At 35.3% G+C, this 16,328-nt stretch overlaps 1 protein-coding gene across 1 annotated transcript; it reads right to left on the reverse strand.

The window, feature by feature from the left end:
- Positions 1 to 14,310: 14,310 nt before the first annotated feature.
- Positions 14,311 to 16,008, reverse strand: LOC114274258 (AT-hook motif nuclear-localized protein 20-like). Its single transcript, XM_082877656.1, has one exon. It carries the CDS (start codon positions 15,320 to 15,322, stop codon positions 14,525 to 14,527), a length of 798 nt encoding a protein of 265 aa, XP_082733782.1. The 5' UTR covers positions 15,323 to 16,008; the 3' UTR covers positions 14,311 to 14,524.
- Between the last annotated feature and the right edge of the window lie 320 nt (positions 16,009 to 16,328).

The raw sequence follows: 16,328 nt of genomic DNA on the forward strand, positions 1-16,328 counted from the left end.
ATGTTGGTGTTGTGTCTCATATGTCCATACTTTTTAGTTGGTTACTAAACTTATGCCCTAAGTTTACCAATGATAAAGATCAAAGAAATTGAAGTTCGAGAAAGTACTATTAGTGAATAGAGGCCTTTATGTTAGATAATGTCTCAATGGGATCACATAATTAAATGTGCTATTATCATTTATAAGAAGCCTACAATTTAAGTGATTCGATTTAGTTAATAGGCTTAAGGGTATATGTGTTATGGACCTAATGTGTAGATACTAGTTGTATAATTTCTATTTCTATGAGGGGCAGAAATAGAAATTAAAACATATTGGTTAAAGTTGGTTTTCATTCCTTTTGAACTTCCACAACCTTTCAGTTTTGAAAACCAATAACTAGAAATTAAAACCAATAATGGTTAAAGTTGGTTTTCATTCCTTTTGAACTTCCACAACCTTTCAGTTTTGAAAACCAATTACAACCTTTAAAAGGTTATGGTCCCTATTCATTCCCAGGTGGAAAATAAGAACACTGCCATTTTTTCCTAAATCCTCTCAAGGAGAAACATAAGGCACCAAAGGGGAAAGGATTAGAAGGCAATAACATAATCAATAACAAAGAGTTCATTGATAATCACGCTTCCGTTTAACCGTTCATCAATGGATTCAGGTATGTCATTTTGTCTTGATTTCTTGATAATACACATGGTAAATGATCCAAAGTGTAAGTTTTATGTTCTGAAATTTATGTTGACAATTGGTATCAGAGCCAACATATCATGTGTCTTATCAGAATTGATATGCTTTATTCATTCTATTTAGTTTCCTGAAATCAGATTCTGAATTTTCTTATGAATGTAAATTCTGTTTTTCTCTGTTTTGTTCTGTGAAAATGGCAATCTGTTTTCTGGAATTGTAAAATGATTCGGTGGGCAGTTTTTTTTTTTTTTTTTCTCTCAAATGGATGAACATCATGTATTTATATATATATAGATATATCTTGCGATTTGATCGGTTTAATTTTGAACATCATAAAAAAAAATAATAAAAAAAAATAAAAAAAAAACTATTTATTTTTTGGACCCGTCAATTCTATTTATATATGTATATATATAATTGGAATTGCTGCAGATTATATAACATATACGGGGTCACAAATTTAGAAATCTTTAAATTTAATGTAATTTCATACAACGTCTATAGAAATTTAATTTTCTAACATTCTCAATATAAGTCAATTCAAACAAGATGTCACAAAAGTGATCTCTCTTGTCTAGATTGTTTTATATGGAATGTTTTGAAGTTCATGTCTGTGTATCTCATGCGGGTATTTATCAGTCCAAAGACATGATTAAGGCTTGGCAGATTAAAAAACTATTTATTTTTTGGACCCGTCAATTCTATTTATATATGTATATATATAATTGGAATTGCTGCAGATTATATAACATATACGGGATCACAAATTTAGAAATCTTTAAATTTAATGTAATTTCATACAACGTCTACAGAAATTTAATTTTCTAACATTCTCAATATAAGTCAATTCAAACAAGATGTCACAAAAGTGATCTCTCTTGTCTAGATTGTTTTATATGGAATGTTTTGAAGTTCATGTTTGTGTATCTCATGCGGGTATTTATCGGTCCAAAGACATGATTAAGACTTGGCAAAATTACACACACATTTTGTGGTGATAAACATGTGCCAATTGTCAAGAAAACCTAATGTGAATAATAAATCCATCAAAAGATAGATTTGTTATTTGACATAACTTATTGTCAATGTTTGATTATTACAACAAGAATACCACTTACAGTTAATATCACTACCCAAAGGCTTGGTATTAATGTTGTGCTAGGTATCTTGAGATATTGTCATTAAATTAATTTATTTAGAGATTATCTGTTTGGTAACTTAATGTGAACATGAGGTAATTGAAACATTTTTTGAGGATGTTGAGTTTAGGGGAAGAAATCCAATTAGAGACATTGTCTTTGAGGAGGAAGCAGGAGTAATCCCACTTCCTACTACTACTTTTGACCAATCACAGGTTCCTATACCTGTCATTGCTCGAGAAGTAATTTCGAATCCTCAACCAGACAATGTTGTTCAAGATAATATAGTTCAAACCCCCATTCAAGATGAGGTAATTGTTCCTAAGGAACAAACTCTACAACCTCAACCTCAAGAATCTGTGCCATTAAAGCGATCCACCAGAGAAAGGAGATTTGCATTTTCAGATGATTATATTGTATATCTCTAGGAAGATAAGGTAGAAAATGGAATGTCGAAAGATGATCCAATCAACTTTCGTCAAGCCATGGAAAGTTCCAACTCTCATAAGTGGAGAGTGGACAGATTTCCAAAGAGCACATTGGGACAAACTCCATGATAGCGGATCCACTTACGAAGGGACTACCACCCAAGGTCTTTCATGAGCACACTGCTCAGATAGGTGTTGTTCTATTTGAGAACATTCTGGTTTATTGGGAGTTTGTATTTATATTACTGCTTTATGTCAGCCTTGAGTTTTATCTATGTAATTAGATTAATTTCTGCAGAAATGAAATATTCAGTTTATTATGCTCTGTTACGTATTGTGAAGTATTGATCTCAATAAAGTTAAGTAGGACCAGTTGGAAATAGGCATGTATGGATCACATCACATGTAATTTTCATGTTACGCATCCATGATTGATCTATGGCATTTAGTTGTATTAGTATACGTGACCATTGGTGGGTCGAGTTACGATTGATGTAACGAAGACCGCTTTGATCCTATATTAATATAGTTAATGGACAAGATTGTTTGGATACCCTCAAGTTATGATAACAAATTTCTGAGCTCACTAAAGTTAAGCACATTTTTCAGGATACATATGTGGTCTAGTGGGAGATTGTTAGATAATGTCTCAATGGGACCACATAATTAAATGTGGTGTTATCATTTATAAGAAGCCTACAATTTAAGTGATTCAATTTAGTTAATAGGCTTATGGGTATATGTGTTATGGACCTAATGTATAGATACTAGTTGTATAATTTCTATTTCTATGAGGGGCAGAAATAGAAATTAAAATATATTGGTTAAAGTTGGTTTTCATTCCTTTTGAACTTCCACAACCTTTCAGTTTTGAAAACCAATAACTAGAAATTAAAACCAATAATGGTTAAAGTTGGTTTTCATTCCTTTTGAACTTCCACAACCTTTCAGTTTTGAAAACCAATTACAACCTTTAAAAGGTTATGGTCCCTATTCCTTCCCAGGTGGAAAATAAGAACACTGCCATTTTTTCCTAAATCCTCTCAAGGAGAAACATAAGGCACCAAAGGGGAAAGGATTAGAAGGCAAGAACATAATCAATAACAAAGAGTTCATTGATAATCACGCTTCCATTTAACCGTTCATCAATGGATTCAGGTATGTCATTTTGTCTTGATTTCTTGATAATACACATGGTAAATGATCCAAAGTGTAAGGTTTATGTTCTGAAATTTATGTTGACACTTTATGTCTCATATGACTCTTAATGAATACATTACAAGAAAAAACACTTTTCGTGACTAACATTTTGGTCTCGAAAAGTACCATATTTGGTCGCTAAAACCTTTTCGGGACCAAAATATATTGGTCGCGAGTTGGTCGCTAAAGCCTTGTCACAGATAGTTTTCTACGACCAAAAAAGCCTTTGATCGCTAAAAGTGACCATTCGCGGCCAACTTTTTTGGTCGCGGAAAGTCCAATTCATATTAGTCAAAAGTAAACTTTTAGCGACCAAAGATAAGTTGGTCGCCAAAAGTCAGTGCCTTGACCCCCAAAAAATAATTCTTTTGTGCTGCCTGGGACTTGAACTCTTGGCCAAGGAGTCACCATGCACCCAATCCACTCTGCCAATAACATGCTTCTTGTTCATATTTGGCAAAAAAATATATATAACCCATAAAAATTGGATTATATATTATTTTATAAAACTTTTAATGCCTAAACAGAAAAATAGCATAAAATTACAGTAGTATCATTTTTTTAAAAATTTATTCCGTCATAACTTTCTGCGACCAACTTTTTTTTTTGTCGCCAAAGGGTAATTTACCGCGACCAAAAAAGCCTTTGGTCACCAATAGTATACCTTTCGCGACCAAATTTTTTTTTTGGTCACCAAAGGGTAATCTTCCGTGACTAAAAAAGCCTTTGGTCGCCAATAGTATACTTTCTGCGACCAACTTTTTTTTTTGGTCGCCAAAGGGTATACTTTCTGTGACCAACTTTTTTTTTTTGTCGCCAAAATGTAATCTTTTCCAACCAAAAAAGCCTTTGGTCGCCAATAGGTATACTTTTCGCTACCAACTTTTTTTTTGGTCACCAAAATGTGATTTTCCACGACCAAAAAATTGTGGTTACCAAAAGTTAAATTTTAGTTGCAGAAAGTGGACTATTTGTGACTAAAAAAATAGATGGTCGCCAAAAGTATTTTTTCTTGTAGTGATATAGGCCTATTAGTTACATAGATTTTTTGTACAAAATTCTTGCAAAAGTACTATCAAACAGAATCAAACAAGTAATGCCAAGGATTATTAGTAATTCTCAATCAGCATTCATATGGGAAAGAAATATTTTGGATGGAGTGATGATCACTAATGAAAGAGTTGATGGTTGGAAGAAGAATAAGAAGAAAGGCATTGTACTAAACCTTGATTTTGAGAAAACCTATGACTCAATTAATTGGGAATTCATTTTCTCTATGTTTTCAAATTTTGGGTTTTGCGCTAAATGTATCAGTTGGATGAGAGAGTGTGTATCTTCAGCCAAAATGTCTATCTTGGTTAATGGATCACTAACATCTGAGTTTAGTTCTCATAAAGGGCTTAGACAAGATGATCCATTTTAACATTGTGGCTAAAGGATTCAACATTCTATTGGTTAGAGCTTTGCAGATGGGTATGGTTAAAGGAGCAGTTGTAGGCTCAAATGATGTCAAGATCACCCATCTTCAGTTTGTAGATAACACAATACCATTTTGTGAGGCAGAATGAGAGGAGATAGTTAACATCAAAAGGATTTTGAGATGTTTTGAAATATTGCCACGGTTGAAGATTAATTATCATAAGAGTATGGTGTTTGAGATTGGGATCAATGATAAACTTACTCAAGATTTTGCTGCCAAACTAAATTGTTTACATCAAAGCCATTAAAATATTTGGGACTTCCTTTGGGAGCTAGTCGAAGGAAAATAAGGACTTAGCAACCAATGATTGAAAATTGCAAACAAAAGTTGACTTCTTAGTAAAGGAGATTCTTATCCTTTGTAGGTAGTTTGGCATTGATAAAATTTGTGTTATTTAGCTTATCAATGTACTACTTATCTTTGTTTAAGATGCTAGAAGGGGTTGCAAAGGAGCTTGATAAAATCCAATCTAACTTCCTATGGGGACGTGATGAGGTTAGAAGGAAATCCATTTAGTCAAATAGAAGGAGATTTCACAAAGCAAAAGTGAAGGTGGCTCAGGAATTATAAGGTTTAGACTTATCAATGACTGTTTTCTTTTGAAGTGATGGTGGAGATTTGGGTCTGAAGATAATGCTCTTTGGAAGCAGGTGATTTGTTGCAAATATAGAGAGGTAGGAAGGGGCTAGTGGCCATTACCTGTTGAAAACCTTAGGAAATCTCTGATCTGAAGAGAGATATTAGGTGTTGCTTGCTCTAGTCCTGAATTGGTTGAGTTCTTCAAAAGTAATGTAGCCCTAGTTATTGTAGATGGGAAGGAAACACAATTTTGGTTAGACAAATGGGTTGGCAATATTTGTTTAAAAAATGAATTCCTTAGACTGTATTATGTGTCTATGGACAAAACTGAATCTGTGGAAATAGTGCATAGTAAGAGAAATGGTAATGAGTAAGGGAATTTTATTTTTAGAAAATCCCTTTTTGAGTGGGTGGAGGAGTTGAGGAGGCTAAATGTAATGTTACTTAATGCACCTGTTCTTAAGGAAGGTATGATTGATAGTTTGAAGTGGAATGGAAATACATCAGGTTCTTTCACTATTGCCTCAACTTATAAGCGGTGTGAGTTGACTTTGAAGCTAGTAAAAAAATAGCTGATTCTATTTGGAAGAATGCTTTTCCACCCAAGGCTCAATTTTTTGATTGCCTGGCATGGAAATGGAGGATTAAGACATTTAGCTACCTTTAAAGAATTGGTGTTCTCAATGATGAAATAAATGTAAATTGTATTTTTTGTAATGATGATGCGGAGAGTGTAAACCATGTGTTGCTATTTTGCCTTTTTGCCTGGCAGATTTGGTCTAATATTATCAATTGATGGGATTTAAAATAGTCAATACATGGGGTCTGTAAGTAGCCTTTTCCATTGGTGGGATGGTACCAGGAGAAGTTAATTTGGAAAGTCACCCCTTTGGTTGTGCTCTAGTTCATTTGGAAATGAAGAAATGACAGCATTTTTAATGGCTCACAGTTGGATTTTGAAGGTTTGTGTGAATCTATCAAGCTTAGGATTGCAATGTGGATCAAAACTGTTGGAAAAAATGATTTTATGGTGACTTTAATATGAAATTAAAGTAGGTCCCAACCACCAATTTACGTAGGATCAAATGGGTCTAGATTCTTTGTAATAAGATATTTACATCACAAAGAATGACCAAAAGCCCTTGAGTGTTAAATGAGAATTTGTCTCATAAAGTTAGTCTCATAAATGAGGTATTGGGAATGGTGTGTAATCACCTATCCTACATTGATTGTAGAGAAAAACATTTATGGGTATTTAAATCTAAAGTTTTTATAAGGGCATGAGCCCTTTGGGGCATCCAAATTTTCTGAAAGAAGAGAGTTATAGACGTTTCAAGGATGGACTTGGGCCAAAACTACAGTCCAAGTTGGTAATATGAAAAATGCCACACATACGCATCGCCTGCCGGCCCGCCCGGCAGGACTGAGCCGGGTTCGTGGGCCGTGAATCTTGGATCTTGAGCTTAGGGCTTGAGACTTGCTAGGCCAAGTTGGTGGCCCACAGACCTAATCTTTTTGGGCTAGGTCAAATTGGTAGCTGCATAAGTACACACATGTGTATATTGTGTGTAACCACCACACTTAAGATGGTGAGTTACACCATCAATTTTGTTGCATTTGTTTCTTCAATTTTTGCATAAATGAATTCTGTATTTGTTGCTAGAAGGCTCCTCATCTCTCCCTCTTTGTGTATAAAAAGAGACCATTCTCTTTGGTTGGTGTACAGAATTTTTGCTCTCATCTTATATATATATATAATTCTTCTTGTGTGAGAGCCATTATCAGTTCGCTGAAATTATGCAGAAGGTGCTTCTGATTTATTTGGTTCTAATCATCGTATCTTAAGAGACAGGTGCCGGCATGCCTCCAACATTTACGGTAAGGCGACGAATCTATTTTAAGGAGATTGTTGTATCACACAAGTTTCTGTTTGATTTCTATTACTTTTTTATTTCAGTATATATCCGTTATATATTTCCGTTCATCAAGTTGTAATCTCCAACATAAGTAGTTCTATCATTTTCTGTTTTTTAATATGAATTTAATCATATATGAATTTGTTTATTACTTTAATTATTTAATTATACATTTTGTACAACAAAAACCTCATGCCCATCTTTGAATTACTCAATGAATGACATTATCTATAATGTACAACAAGTTAAATTCTGCATCAAGGGTGTTGATTGAGCAGTCTAGGTGGTTGTTTTAATTTTCTGCATCATTAAAAGTTGGGTGTGGCTAATGTTGGATTGATTTTTGGGTGTGGCACTATTTGATGCTTGAGCCTTGGTTGTTTGTTGGTATCTTGCTTGCTTTTTTGCTATTGTTGGTTTCTCACTAATCCTTTGTGGTTGTGCTAGCAAATAATTGGGTATTCTCTTCAGTGTCAACCTAGTTGGGATTATTTGATACTTTTTGCACTTCCACTTCTTTATTGATGTAACCTTATATGAAATGTATGTTTTTTTTTTTAATCAATAAAGGTTCTTTTTGTTGATTAAAAAAAATAAAAAAATTGGAGTTCACCTATTGCCCATACAGGTTTACACTCAATTTTCTTATAATAGTACTTAAGAGGAGAAAAAAAAAGTTTTTTTTTTTTTTAATTTTGATTGAGAAAAGGAAAAAAAAAAACAGTTATTCTAAACTTATGATCTCCATTTTTTTGCAGGTCAATATGAATCAACCTTAATTCCGATGAATCAATATATGAAATTACATATCATAACCATGCAAATTGAAAATCATTACCATGAACAACTGATCTAGAAGATAACTATATCTAGCTTTTTACTACCAACTACGGTTTTAACTTGTGGTATTGGGAGATGGATCAATATCGATCATCACATAACAGTGTCGAGAGTATTAAGCAATATATTAGTACTCGAGTATCACAGTCGTGAATTTTTTTAAATCATCATTCAAAAATAAAAGTTTTATAGCAGTCAAACTAGTTATATAGATAGTAAATCGGCCCCATCGATAGTGAACTAACTTGTGAATTGTCTATGAATCAATAAGTATAAGAAATTAGGAGGATGTTTAAAGTCATGGTAAAAAACATATTTCATAAATATACACAATGAAATCAGTAATTTCATATATATATATATATATATATATAATTATTGATGACGATAAAAGGTACAAGATATACACACAAAAACATCAAAACATCAATAAAAAAAGGATGGTGCACAAAGCATTACAATGGGTTAGGCCATCCCAACTAAGTTGGCACCAAAAGCTCATCCTAATGCTAAGCACCCCCAAAAGAAAGCAACAACCAAGGAGCACAAGCAGATCAGCAATAACAGGCTCTAACAAAAGCAGATCAGCAAAAGAAAGACCAAAATGCCACCAATCTAGAAGCACAAGATCAGCAATGCCTTAATCCCTTTTATAGTCTAGATATACACAGAAATAGATAACAGATCACTCAACAAAGAGATAGAGCAGCAAAAAGACAAAACAGCACAGAATAGATCAGCAATACAGCGCATAACAGATCAGCAAGAACAGGCTCTAGCAAAAACAGAAGATCAGCACAGAAAGCCACTCAACCAACAAAAGCAAGACCAATGTGCCACTATTTAAGAAGCCATTTTGTAGACTAGATATTCACAGAAACAAAACAAACAGAACAAACAGAAACCACAACACCTACAGAAATTCTCTATACTCCATTGTTGTGAATGGCTTAATGATTGAGGACCCTACGGAAATTAAAGCTAACGTGAAGGCTCACTTTCTGTAGTATTTCTCTAAGGCTTGAAAGGTCAGACCTAAATTATATGGTCGTTTCAAGAACATTGGAGGAACACAAGTTGTTGAACAATTGGAGGCAGAGTTTACTAAAGAGGAAATTAATACTGTAATCAAGACTTGTGAAGGGAATAAGGCACTTGGACATGATGGATTCAACATGACTTTTTTCAAGAAATGTTGGAAAATTGTGAAATCCAATGTACTGCAATTTATGAGGGAATTTCGTCAGAATGCAAGTTTAGTGGGTGGGATTAATAGTTCATTCATTTCTTTAATTCCTAAAAATGATAGTCCCTCTTGTTTGGATGAGTATAGGCCTATTAGTCTGATTGGTTCCATGTATAAAATTCTAGCTAAAGTGTTATCAAACAGGATAAAAAAGGTGATGCCCAAGATTATTAGTGAGGTTCAGTTAGCTTTTCTGGGTGGTCAGAATATTCTAGATAGGATTCTTATAGCTAATGAAATTGTTGATGGATGGAAAAGATCCAATAACAAAGGTTTGGTACTTGAATTGGATTTTGAAAAGGCCTATGACTCAATTAATTGGGAGTTCCTCTTTAACATGTTATTAAACTTTGGCTTCAGTTCTAGATGGGTAAATTGGGTGAAAGCTTGTGTATCCTCTGCCAAGACCTCTATTTTGGTTATTGGGTCACCAACATCTGAATTTTGCCCACAAAGGGGCCTTAGACAAGGTGATCCATTGTCACAATTTTTATTCAACATTGTAGCAGAGGGTCTCAATATATTGCTGAGCAGGGCGAAGGAGTTAAACTTAATGACGAGGCAGAGGTGGGGTAAAACGGCCTAAGAGTAACTCACTTGCAATTTGAGGATGACATGAACCTATCCTCCATCTCCATGTTATATTCACTATCATGTGGAGCCCCTTTACCCACTCCATCCACATCACTCCTATTGTCCTTATCCTCACCAGCATGAACCACCTCAACAGCATCATCATCCTCCTGCCTACTGCTTTTATCTATACACTGATTCTTTTCAACCCCTTCTGAAGGATAAATGCCACCAGTGTTCCGGTCCTTTGATTTGCAGTCACACTGCTCCTTTACGATATTTGAAACTATGATTTGTTCTTCGCATACCCTAACTGGGTAAATCATACCTTTGCACTCTCAATGGATGATTTGGTTAATGGACTCCATACAGCTTGTGGCTATCTTCACTTTCCCACAATGGATAGAAAGCAGTCTACTAGTATCATTATCCATACCTATCACTACACCCAAACCTTCTCAATGTTACTGCATGTAGTGTTACTCCACAAGTTCAATGGGACTCCATAGCAACTAAGCCAAATGTACCTTTCCTAATCAATGGTCATCCTTTGTCTCCATTCTAGAATTGATTCGCACCAGTCATACAGCCACTTCTTTATTAACAGAAGTTGTTCCTTCATAACTGTTGCAAATTGGAAGGACAAAACAATATCTCTTCCACATCCAAATCTCACTTTTATATCTCCACAACCTCTTCTAACCATTTTCTTCCTAAAATCATCCAGGGAAGTTAATGTTTTAAGCCTCACTACTACTGCACTTTTATATAGCCAGCCATTACCTTCCTCATATACCTTAATAGTTTTGCCAGCCATTGGTTTAGCACCCCTAGCTCTCACTACCTCAACAAATGACTTGAGTCCCCTATATCCAGCATTGTACTTGTGATTGGCCTCCATTTTCTTTCTGCTCTGTGGTACATGGACCATTATGTGCTTTGCATGACCATCTTTCCCAAACTCTACCATTTTGACTCTCATTGCATAGTCTCCACGCCCAAGCCCATTTGCTTTTTGAACTGCCATATCCGCTGTTACAGAGCAGTTATACCTTACAAAGCCAAAACGAGATTGCGTCATCTTTCTTCTTTATTTGGGATAAAATTATCTGTAACTACACCATAGTTGGAGAATATTTTATGTAACCCTCTTGAGCCCATGGATTCTGGTATATTATCCACAAAAACAGAGTGAATAGTTGCTTCCTTCCTTCTGCTCCACACCCCCTACCTCCATATCTGCGGACCACTAGTTGTCATCCTCCATGTCCATGTTGAATGCCTTTCTCCATTCGTCTTGTAAATCAAAAAAGCCCCAAATTCATGAAAGAATATTTAGGTTTGAAATCAGGAGCAAGAGATTTAAAGAAAGAGATTTAAAGAAATAGACGCTTGATTGCTGCCTCTATTGAACCAATCTCACCGTCGCTATGGATTGTCTTGATCGTCGTCTTGATAGCTTGATTGTCATCGTCTTGATCGCTTGATTGCCCTTGTGCTTACTTATGAAACAATTTATGCTCCATTTTATTTACTAAAATAAGATAAAACAGAATGAAATATTCATTCCTTAGACTTTCTCATTCCAAATAAAAGATTGCACATTGTGATAGAATGTTCATTTCATTTCACTCCACCCCACTCCATTCCTATAACCTAGATATCTTAGTAACTCTTCTTCTCTTATCATGAGGATTGTTTGATACAATACTTCATATTCATACTGAGCATTTGTGCTTGTCTAAACAAACCATAGATGTGCAATGTTATTATTCATACAAATATTACTGATAGATGCAACAGGATAAATATATAAACAAATAGATAAAATAAGTGTCATTGATTAAAAATTCTAGCAACTGATGTGCATTGATGTATTAAATATTAAATTAAAAGCCCCTACATATGTTGTAATACTTATATATATAATATGGGTATAATAAATTAAACCCCAACTAGATTTGTTCACTATTTTTTAATTTCAAAATGATCTTTTTAGTCGTTCCAGATCCTGTTATTAAACTATTCACTATTTTATTAATTTATTTTTTATATAAAAAAAATTTAATCAACAAAAGAGACAAGCTTTATTGATAGCAACAAACTTAGATCATATATGGATTACATCAATAAGCAAGGGCAACAGAGCAAAAAGCATAACAATTTTTTTTCTTTTTTTTCTTTTTTATCTGCAAAAGAATCATCCTATCATTTGCTAGCTTAGTCAAAATTTATTTTTGTCAATAACAACAAACAATTAGAATATGATAAATAAGAACTTATCTTTATTATCAATTCATAAGACACCAACAACCAAAACTCCGTTTGGGGACTTACCTTTTTAGCCAATTAGCCAAAAAGTTACTAAATTAGTCAAAAAGCCAACAATTCATACCAAAAAGTCAAAGATTCTCTTTTCTCTCTACTTTTTGCACATCTTTTCATAATTAGCCAAAAAGTCATCCCAAACATACAAGCTTTTTTTACCTACCTTTTTAGCCAAATAGCTAAAAAGTTACTAAATTAGCCTGTTCCCAAACGAGACCTTAGTATCATTTTAAAATAACTTACCAATTGCAGAATTCTTAAAGAAAACATGTAGGTTTTTTTTTTCTTTTTTTTTTTTCTCTCTTTTAATTATATATATTCATTTGTTAATTCATTCATTCATTTAGTTATATATTGTGTGCATATGTGTGCCCAAAGTGATTTATAACCCAGAAAGCTCAGAGCAAGAGTCAACAGCCCTCCCCAAGAAATCTTGAGTTGGCTTGAATACAACAAAATTAAGATCCTGAATTGCCACTGATTTGGCTATATTTCTGTATTTGAACTTGTATCAGAGAAGGCTCGGCAAAATAGAGACTGCTTTGAAAATATATGTAAGTGGGTACAAAGAGCATCATAGCCAAGCAAAACTCGATCCCAACTAGGTTGTCACTGTAATATTGCTTGATTATTATCAATAAAGTGGTTTCTTTTGTTGTTTCAAATATATATATATATATATTGATAAGAAACCTGACAAAATCCCACATTGTAAATGGAAAAATATGCTTATCTAATACAAATCAATTTCAACATGTTTGCATTTCAAAATATAAAAATTGTTTAGAAATTTTGGAAGTTTCATGAATATGTTTGGATTACTAACGGCTGGTGCCCAAAGGGTTGGCCTGATGGTCAAGACTTGAGACTTGAGGTGTGTTCCCTCCAATTAGAAGCCCTGCGAGTGGACGGTGAAATTAGTTGGTTTCTCAGATTAATTGGTCCAATAGCCCGGATATAGAGTAATCAAAAAAATTAGAAATTCAATAAAAACTACTTTCTATGAAAATCAAAACAAATTATTTACACAGGAAGGTGAATCTTTGAAGCTGCTTCCTGAAACTGACCACATGTAAAAGACTTTAGGAGGAGAGAAAGAAAGGAATAGAGAAGAAAATGAAAATAATATATATACATACATAATAAATGTGGTGGAACCGTAGCTATCATTTATGGCATACCCATTTCGTCTCTGCATAATACATAATGCAATCTTATGACAAAAATAATTGACATTTACTCTGAGACACAGACATAAATAGAGAGTTTCCTTAATGGATATCCATGTATCCATTATTTGTGCATTTATTGAATATAGTGGTTGTGCAATGAATGCAAATCCCTGACTAACCCTAGTTTGACTACTTTAATATCACCAAAAACATAGTACTAGAATTAATTATGTCAAGAAAATCTCAACTTGAAAGCCCATAGCACTCCATAAGCCCCTCTTTGTTAGTAAAGTAAAATAATTCAATACAAACTAGAAAAAAAAAAAAAAAAAAAAAAAAAAACTAATTAATTTAACACTTATCATATTATTGTATGAAATCCGTTTTATATACTAAAATTTTGTTACTACATGCCAAGTATTTTTCCATTAGCTGATTAAAAAAAAAAAAAAAAGTATTTTTCCATTAACAACCAAAATTAGCAACAATCTCGGGCATGAAGCTAACCACTCCACGTACCATCAATGATCAGTTCAACATCCAGACAAAGGGAAGAACATGTTATATGCATATATAAAGAAAGCTATAGATATATGAAGAAATGAAAATTGTAGTACTAGAAATCAATTAAGAAGAAGTTAACCAATTTTTTTTTATTGCTAACCACAAGGAATAAAAAACCAAAGAGCTTAATATACATATAGAGCATTATGAAGGTTAGGGAACAATTAAAAACAAGTAAACCGTCGTTTTATTGCAAACACAAAGAAAGCAAAATAAAAGTAAGCCTAATATACATAAGAGTACTATATGTTTGGCCTAATATAACATTCAGTATTACAACAGAATTCAAGACTGATTCTACTCTTCTGAATTCAAGATTGATGAGATTACTCTCTCTCTCTCTCTCCCCCCGGGCCCCCCGCCCCCCCCCCCCCCGGGTCAATATGGAGGGCGGGCATGAGTCCAATTATAGGCATCATGACTAAGTTGCACACCATTAGGGAGTAAATTCGGCGGCAAATTGTAAAGTTGGAGAGAAGAGGGGTCAGGCAGACCATGTTGTTGTTGTCCCCCGCTACTTCCAATAGCAGGGGACGAACTTCCGGTAGTACCGGGCAATTGAGCCTGCCCAGCGCTACCGGCCTCATCATCATCTTCTAGAGGCAATCTCTCATAGGTTGCATTAGAAAAAGTCGCGGCAATGACCATAACTGGCCCTACCGCGACAAGTGACCCAACCACACTCCCACCAACCACCTGACCTTGCCCACCTGCCAGGTACACTGTCAAGCCAGTGGAGCCTGGCGGGGCGGGTCCTGGCAGGAAAGCCCCAGTCAGTGATAAAATTTCAAACCTACCATGGAGCGCCATCACAGCACCTGGCGCAGCTGGCTGCCTCAGTGTCACGTTGGCAACCGAACCACTTCCACTTAGTACACAAACCCCTCTCTGACGCCTCCGGGCGAATTGGGCTATGCTCTCCGCTACATCAGTGCCTCCGGCCACCTCCATAACATGGCTTCGGAGAGCGTTAGGGCTATCACGGGTCACGAAGATCGGCGGCTTTGGCTTGTTTTTTGACCCGGGAGGCCGGCCTCTAGGTCTACGAGTGCCAACCTCCACCGCGCCCTCTTTAGGCTCGTCTCCGTTGTCTTTGTCATCGTCTTCATCACCTTGGCCGGTGCTTCTAGCACTTGTTTCGTTCATGGATATCTCTAGATCGCGTTTGTTCAGCATCAGGGGTGAACTAGCTGCCGGCTCTATACCGGGCAGGCCAACCTGTACTCCGGTCCACCACCGATTAGCCAGAATTGCAAATTCAATGAACACAGTCCGAATTTGAGAGAAACCCAACAATTGAGTAGACTCACTGTAACAGTTGAAGCTATCTTTGCTTGAAGTAGATCAGAATTCAGAACCCAAAGAAACAAGGAAACTTTCAGTGATAAAGGGGGAGTTGGCGGTGATGAGAAGAAGAGAATTAGATGCAGTAGAAGATGATGGAATCAAGTAGAGAGAGAGAGAGAGAGAGAGAGATGATAAATCAAAAAGAACAGAAAGACCCAATAAACAGAAGTGATCTGTCTAAGTGGGGAGATTGGAGAACAAAGAACAGATGCAAAAAAAACCTTTGAAGTTGAAGGAATCAAAGCACAAGAGAGAGAGAGAGAGAGAGAGAGAGAGAGAGAGCACTCAAAGATTGAAAAACTAGTACTATTACATGTATGTATATATATAATCAAGAGGACAAGAGCAATATGACAACAACAAACAATACTTTTTCTTTGATGGATGGATGGGATGGATGAGGGGTAGTGTTGTGAACTGGGGAGCTGGAGCTTTTTTTCTCTTCTAGTTCATGTATAAACTCTCTCTCTCTCTCTCTCTCTTTCTCTAAAAAAATATAAATAAATAAATAAAATGGTCTCAAAGTCTGAACATATATTTTGGTGGGGTTGGAGGAGGGGTTCGTTGGGAATTAGGGTTTTTTTAGCTTTCGTGGGTAGCGTGCGCTTGAGAAGGTGGGGAGCACGTCGCCGTCTCGAGGCCTGACAAATCAAACGGAGTGCTGACCCCCTCAATACCCAAACTCTTAATTCAAAATTTAGATTGGAAGGTGCTAGCTGTTTTCGGTGGCTTCTTATCAGTGGTCCCGTTTGGTAGAGCTGTGGGAAAGTGATTATAGCTTATGCCTAAACAGCTTATAACTTATAACTTTCAGCTTAAGCTGATTTCCAGCTTA

The sequence above is a fragment of the Camellia sinensis genome, chromosome 7 (assembly GCF_055761805.1).
Source record: "Camellia sinensis isolate YWXY chromosome 7, ASM5576180v1, whole genome shotgun sequence".
In the NCBI taxonomy this organism is placed as follows: Eukaryota; Viridiplantae; Streptophyta; class Magnoliopsida; order Ericales; family Theaceae; genus Camellia; species Camellia sinensis.

Coding starts and splice junctions, on each gene's coding strand:
- LOC114274258 (XM_082877656.1), bottom strand. CDS start 15,322: ATGCTGAACAAACGCGATCTAGAGATATCCATGAACGAAACAAGTGCT.